At 37.6% G+C, this 7528-nt stretch overlaps 1 protein-coding gene across 4 annotated transcripts in view; it reads left to right on the top strand.

The window, feature by feature from the left end:
* The window catches only part of LOC122061948 (DNA-directed RNA polymerase III subunit 2), a 103685-nt gene that overhangs the window by 9754 nt on the left and 86403 nt on the right, over positions 1 to 7528 (top strand). For all 4 annotated transcript variants that reach the window (XR_006134758.1, XR_006134759.1, XR_006134760.1 and 1 more), the window contains exons 13-17: positions 2704 to 2742; positions 2885 to 2935; positions 3021 to 3119; positions 5115 to 5174; positions 5265 to 5357. Coding sequence is in view for 1 of the 4 variants with exons in the window: in XM_042625540.1 (XP_042481474.1) it covers positions 2704 to 2742; positions 2885 to 2935; positions 3021 to 3119; positions 5115 to 5174; positions 5265 to 5357 (342 nt within the window). In the remaining 3 variants the exon portion in view is untranslated. The remainder of the gene's footprint in view (positions 1 to 2703; positions 2743 to 2884; positions 2936 to 3020; positions 3120 to 5114; positions 5175 to 5264; positions 5358 to 7528) is intronic.

The raw sequence follows: 7528 nt of genomic DNA on the forward strand, positions 1-7528 counted from the left end.
AAAAAAAAAAAAAAAAACAAAAAGAAAAAAGAGTTTCTATGGCTCTATCCTCTATAAGACAGTTGAGATTGACCATAGTCTTCATTCATAAGATAATGAATAAAATATCTGGTTGAGAGCCTTGGGCTAGCTTAGTTGAATTGGGCCTTTTGAGTCTTGTCGGCAAGGATTAAAGTATCGGTATTGGTCGGCCAAAATTAAGATATGTATCGAAGGGTATCGTATCGTATCGGAGATACACTAAGATACGCTAAAGATACGCACATAAATGGATAGGAAACACTTTTTATATACTTTTGCATAAAAAAATAGTCAAAAAAAGCTATATATAACATGTATTATGCATAAACACTAAATTGAGTATCACACTAAGAATCCAAGGTTTGTAGCTGTCCCATAAATGTAAAATCCTTGTTCCCAGCCTTGATTTCCACTTTACTTAGAGAGAAAAAATGGCTAGCAACAACTTTGGAACAAAAACCCCTCAAAAAATTATGTTTTTTAATGAACAATTACCCATTTTGGCCATTTTATGACCGTAGGGCACCGTATCGATATGTATCGACCATTTCACCTCGATTTTTAATTTTTCATAGTGTATCGGTAAGTATCAGTGCATATCATATCGTATCGGTATTATTGGAGGATACATATCGATACAATAGGATTTAAAAAATTCCATGTATCATATCGGTAAGGGCCGATACAGATACGTATCGGCCGATGCAGATACGTATCGGCCGATACAGTATGATACATACTGATGCTTTAAACCATGTTTGTCGGTATTTTGTAGATAATTTGGCTCAAATATAAATAAAGAAGGAGAAATAGAGGATGATTAATGTAGAAGTAGGTTACAAGTAAACTACCCCAGTAGTTTATAACCCCAAATAAGACAAATAGGACACAAGAGCTAACCTGATAATAACAAAAAATAGGACCAAGAAACTAGGGAATAAGACCAGCAAATAAACCCCTAAGGATACAATAGCAATGCAGCAGCAAAACCAGCCCAAAACCCAACTCGATAGGAGAGAGAAGGAACTGCCATAGGGCTGGAGAGAGAGAGGTGCGGCTGGGCCTATGGGGCTCTAATTGAGCTGCAAACATGGTCGATTATGCGTTTTCTTGATTTTTCAGACCCAGAAGAGAGAATCTGAGAGAATTCTTCAAGAACTGTAGTAGGGCTGCTTGGGTAGCAATAAGAAGAGGATTGAGTGATCCTTGGGTGGCTGTGAACACCCTCTGAAAAGGCCAGGCAGATCAGAGATCAATTGGGGAAGGAAGAGGAGATCAATCTCTCCTAATTCCTTCAGGGGTGCTGGTCAGTTCTAACTTTGAGGATGTGAACAGGTCTGATTTTGACAATAGCAGTAAACAGTAACAACAAATAATAACAGCAGCAGTAAACAGAGAAAAGGAAAGAAAAGAAACAAGACAAGTGTGAGTGGGATTGGCTATCTCGGCCAGGCATCTCACCCATAGCTATCCCGGCTATTTAAGAAATTGACAGCAATCATTCATTATTCAAATATGAGAATTGATAGTACGTAGGCTCCTCTATATATAGAGGGCAGATTAACAATCATACCATAACTAGGAGTTAGACTCCAAGTAGGATTTGACCTTACATAATAGGAGTTGGACTCCAAATAGAACTAGACTAGAACTCCAACATGGAGTTATGAACTAAGAGCCTCTGATGGGCTGAGTACAATCGATGGGCCCAATGGGCTTATTAAATTAACTAAGAACTTAACAACATAAGTGAAAGTCGATGGGCCCAATGGGGCCTTTTCCCCCTGAAATTACTTAATGTATTCCTAGCCACTTAAGTGACCTTAAGTGGGCTATAAGTGGAGATCGATTAGCCCACTTTGGGCTGGCCCCTCCTCTTGTGGCAGTCCATGATGGATGTGGATCTACATGAATGATGTTGCATAAATAATTAAAGTAGGATGGATGAAGTGGAGAGTTGTGTTTGGAGTGTTGTGGGATCGATGATTCCTTTTTAACTAAATGGAAATTTTTATAGGGAAGTCATCCACCGACAATGATGTATGGAGCTGAATGTTGAGTAGTAAAGAAACAATTTATAGATAAGCTTATTGTAGCTGAGATGAGAATGTTGAAATGAATGAGTGATAAAAACTAGGAAGGATAAAATAAGGAAAGCTCAAATTAGAGCTAAATTAGGAATAGCTCCGATTCATCATATGCTGCATGTTTGAGTTGGCGTGTACATGTGCCAATAGAGGCCTTCAGATGTTCCAGTACGGAGGAGCGATTGATTCATATTGTAGGACCTAAAAGAGCCAATGGTAGGCCTAAAATGACCTAGGAGAAGTAGTGAGGAAAGACACTCATAGCTTAGGTCTTGTAACTATTATGACTTTGAATAGAGCTTACTAGAGTGATTGAGTAGAGCTGACTGGAGGGAAAGGATTCATGTAGCCGACCGCATTCAATTGGGATAAGGATGAGTTGAGAGTTGAAATGCTAAAGCTACATCAATATTTGACATTAGAACAGGGCTCAGGCCCCTGTTTTTCTGCTGACCTTATTTCTTGCATCTTATTGTGGTAAGATTGTGGACTACCATGTGTGTGTGAACATTTTGGAATTGATATCACTAATGTTGTTGTATGGTTTTCCCATCTCTATGCTTCACTTGATAGTTATTATGGTTTACATTTGCAGGTGAAGAAGTCCACATTTTCAAATATGTCACATGATAAGGTTTTTGTTTGAATGGATTCCTTGATTGAGCCTTTTCCTTCCCCTCTTTTTTGAATTATTGCCTTTTTTGAAGTTCTCCATTTCTTTTTGAGAGGACATTTGTGGTTGTTGACTATTTTGCAACTATTTATTTCCTGTGCAGGAAGGGAGAGCGATGGATATACTTCGTGATGTACTTGTTGCTAATGTTCCCGTAGGTCTTGTATTAAGAATATCTAAATTTTAAGGATCAGTCATTGGAAACTTGGACTGACTACTTTAACATTTCTTTCTCAAAGGTTCGTCAGGGCAACTTCCGCCCAAAATGTATTTACGTTGCTGTAATGATGAGACGCATGATGGATGCCATTTTAAACAAGGATGCAATGGATGATAAAGTAAGCAGCTTGAATCTAATAATGCAAAGTTTTGTCTTTCTAGTTAGTTGCTTTATAATTTTGTCATATTAGTTGAAATTATTTGTTTATTCATTTCAAATTTCAATATTCTCTTGTCGAAACTGAAAGTACTATTGGGATCAGATTTAAGTGGAGGGGAAAATCTGGAAATAAAATAAAAACTAAAAGGCAATATCGTGAAAGAAAATTGCGAGGGAAAGGGGTAATTTTGGAAGCAACACAAAGTTAAGGATAAAGGGAGTTAGAGACGATAGAGGAGAGAAATTTTGGAAAACAAGAAACAAATACGGATTAAAGGCTACCACAAGAACCTCTAGGCTATGGTAGAGGTGGAAAAACCTGCAACTGTTCTGGTGTTCGTGGTCTCTCACAACTCACAAGATCACAGTTGGGTCTGAAATTCCAGGCTATATATAGTCACTAGTAACTCTTCCAAATAGGACAGCTACTGGGTTGGAATAACAGAGCAAAGGATCCAGATGAATTGGAAGTCAAATCTGGCAGTAGATATGAACCTGTCTGATATGCTGATTTCAATACCACTGCAGAGGATGATTTGGGGAGCATGCATCTAGTGTTTGGGTTGCCCAAAGGGGGTGAGTTAGTTCCCAAAATCCTAGGTTGATTGGGTGTGTATTCAGAGAGTTCGAGCACAATACCTGAGGCTGCAAGTAGTACGCAGAAACAGAGAAATGGTAGTAGTAGCAGAACATAGGAGAAAGGAGGATGGAGGAAGAACTCTAGCAAACCAACCTGGTCATTCAAGTACAAACCACTGTGAAGGTAAACTCAATTCCCAACATTTTATCGGCAATCCTTTGCATCAGAATCAGTCTTCATGAAAGAATAAGAAGCCTTTTTTTTTTTTTTTTCCCCTTCTTCTTCATAGCTTTGATACCTTGTGACAAAACCTGATCTCAACCACAAGAACCTGTGGAGAGAGAGAGAGAGAGAGAGCCAAATTACAGCTAAAGTAAATAGTCCTAACTAACAATGACTTGACTTTACTTATCACAAACCAACTCTAGGACTAACTTTATCGACATAACAAAGAGTCCCACTCTCCCTCTCCCGGTTAATTTTAACATGGCCAAAAAAAGACCAAATCTGTTACCTAATGAATCAACCTACGTTTCATTTCGACTCATGTTGAAACTGATGTAAGTCGTGAGATTTTGGTCTTTTCGTCCAAAACATAGAACCATGTTCGGAAGTGCTGGTGGAAATATATTTTTACCCTTTTCACGTTAAATCTCCAGTTATTTGTTGGAAAGAAAGGTGATTCTGAAGAATAAAAAAAAATCTTAAATTCATCCATGTACAAAATTTTTTCTTGTAATTGGTGGACAATCTGTTACATCCAGACATCAAATTTGGTGGCTGAACTCAATTGTGTGGCCACCATGAGTTGGACTTTGTCCTTGTATTGTTGGCTATCCGACCTTCAAATTATCGACTTCCCAAGCATTCCTATGTTTGCATGTGTGTATTTTGTTGCACATTAACAATGACTGCATGTAATCTCAGTTTTAAGTATAACTGCATTTTTCCTAGAAACCCTTTTTATGTGTTTTTGCTTAACCTTGTAAAACCATTGTGAATTTGATAAATACAAATTTCTGCTGTTAAATTTTGTTTCGAACACTGGAAAAAAAAATGGATTGTTGGATGTGAAGGACTTCAAGAAGATACCAAAATGGATTGTAAGATGTGAAGGACTTTGAGGATAGGTACCTTTCTTCCAATAAAACAGCTGGGGAATGGACGAATTTTGCTACTTGTACTCCTGATAATATGTTTGTCTTGTGATTGTTTGATGGTTAGTTACAAATTTCAACCTTCTGGAAGTTCTTGTGATTGCAATGGTTCCATCCATAACACGTGTTGATAAAGGAAAAGAAAATTCCAATCCATGTCTTTCGTTTTAAACCTGCTTGTTGGCAATTCGGCTTAAACAGTTACTTTATAAAACAGGATTATGTTGGGAACAAGCGATTGGAACTCTCTGGCCAATTAATATCCTTGCTTTTTGAGGTAATGCTATACCATTTATTTATTTTTACTACTAATAAGACAGTCCTTTCTAGTCACTTCTGTGTTCTGTCCTTGGATTTTATTTTATAGGATTTGTTCAAGACAATGAATTCTGAGACCAAAAGGCGTATAGATGGAATCCTTACAAAGACTAGTCGGTCTAGTCAGTTTGATATATCTAAGGTAATTTGATGAGTCTCCAATTTGAAATATTTTCTGTTGATCTTTAACAATCAGCATATTTTCCTGGCAGTAGGGACAATTCAGCAAGTCTTCATGAAAGGCATTATCATTTCCAGAAAATATAGCCTACTCCAGTGATCATATAATTGACAATTTTGTTGGTTGGTTGAGTGGTATTAGTAAAATTCCCATTGTATAGCCAGATATGTGCAAAATTATGTTTTAATATTTTGAATTTTAAAACATAACACACGATAAATACGTAGTAATTAGGTCTAACCATAGGGGATTAGATGGCTGGAGCTTTTATCTGCCATGTGGCAGGTCAGTTAGGACCCAAATTTTGTGCACAAGTTTGCCTCATGATACCATGATTAGCTGTTGATTTTGAACTCAATCAGAGTTGGCCATGCGGCAATATTAAGCTTTGAAGATTCATTATATTTTTTGAAAAGCAAACGGGTCGTTAAAAGCACAGGAGAATGCTGCAAATGCTTGGGTGGTAGATGATTGAATTTTGCTGTGATAATTCACATGTAACCAATCTAGACCCTGTCTTTCCTGCTAAACAGTAGGATTTCCAATTCATCTTTCTGTGTGGCACATTTGGTGGTCAGTGCATGGAAGCTACCATGGTTAGACAGACCACATGAACATTTACCTTACTATAAAATAGGAAGTGGGGGTGATGCAGAATTCCGGAAAGAAGAGAAGATGGGCTTCTTTTTTTGGATTTGGCTTATTTATTGTGCCCAACTGAATCTATGGTTCAAGTTTGTCTTAAGTTAGGCTTAGTTTGAGTGCCCGATGGGTTATATGGGCCAAGGGCTTAGTATTTTTGAGTTTTCTATTGTAATGAGCCAATTCTATAAGACCAAATATTAAGGATTTAGGTCCTATACCAGATGTAGTAGTTGGTTTCTATTTTTTTCATAGATTTAGTTGCTAATGAAATAGAAACTTAGTAGTTTCTATTTTGGGTTGCCTTTCTTTTTTGTGTTATAGGCTTATATAGTAACTAGATCTACTTGGGTGTTTCTATTTTGTTAAGTTGTGAGGTTCTTAGTTGCTATGCCTTTTTATTCTTGTACAACATACTTGTAATATTATAGATACTAAGAGAATGGACTAGGGACTAGGGAGACCCTACAGTTATTGTGTTCTTTCTGTGAGATGCATGCTACTGTGGTGATTCAGCAGCAAACCCAAGGTTGTGAAGCCAAGTCATATCCCTTATTCACCCTTTCTTCTCTTCATCTTTTGTTTCTGTTTCAGTAACCTAGAACAGTGCATTAATGGAAGGTTCTTAAGGTATACTTTAACTCTGTTCTTGTTGGAATATATGTAATAGGGGTACTTTAGGAACTGTTTATGTTAAGTTGTCCTAATGCGTATTTCTCTTTCTCCTCCCTTAGGGAAGAATATGTAATTCCCTAAAAGTATTGGTTGAAATTAATATAAGTGAGGTCAGCAATCAGCCCACTCACGTTTTGCTCTCACTTCCTCTTCTCCATCTCTCTTCTTCTCTCCTTCTTCTTCCTTCCTCTCTTCTATCTTCTTACCTCATCTCTAACCTTAGTACGTTATTTCTAACTTGGTATCAGAGTTGTACAAAGGTTTGAGAGTCGACTAATATTCCTTGTTCCATTCTTTAAGTCTCTCTTGGAACCCTAAAAGAAAGAGGGGTCCATTAGAGGCTATTCTATGTAAGAAAGTATACAAGAAGACCTAATGGAGTTTCAAAAACAAGTTAAAGGCACTTAGAGGGAGTTTTGAAGGCTACAAACAAACACTGATTGGAGCTCACACGGAGAGGAGAAGCTCACCAAAGCACTACTGCCTACCCCTATTCCGATTTCTTTTTTCTCTCTCATCCATACTGGGTTGGGAGTGAGGAATAGCTCAAAAGAATCTCCTAGGGGTCTATATTTGACTCTCCAAGCCTCGCTTCCTGATTTGATGTGCTATTGGAGCACTACCTCATTTCCCATTTGCTGCCAGGTATCATCACCAATTTTTGGTTTTTCAGGTTATATAGTCTGAAATGGATGGTAGGGTATGTGTTGGTTATGTTTGCTGGATGCTTTCTCTCCTATGATACTTGTGTGTAGTTGTTGGATGAAGCTCCGTAGTTGAAGTGGTTTTTTATTGGCTTTGCATCAAGTTTCTAT

This window comes from Macadamia integrifolia, chromosome 14, assembly GCF_013358625.1.
Source record: "Macadamia integrifolia cultivar HAES 741 chromosome 14, SCU_Mint_v3, whole genome shotgun sequence".
Lineage (NCBI taxonomy): Eukaryota > Viridiplantae > Streptophyta > Magnoliopsida > Proteales > Proteaceae > Macadamia > Macadamia integrifolia.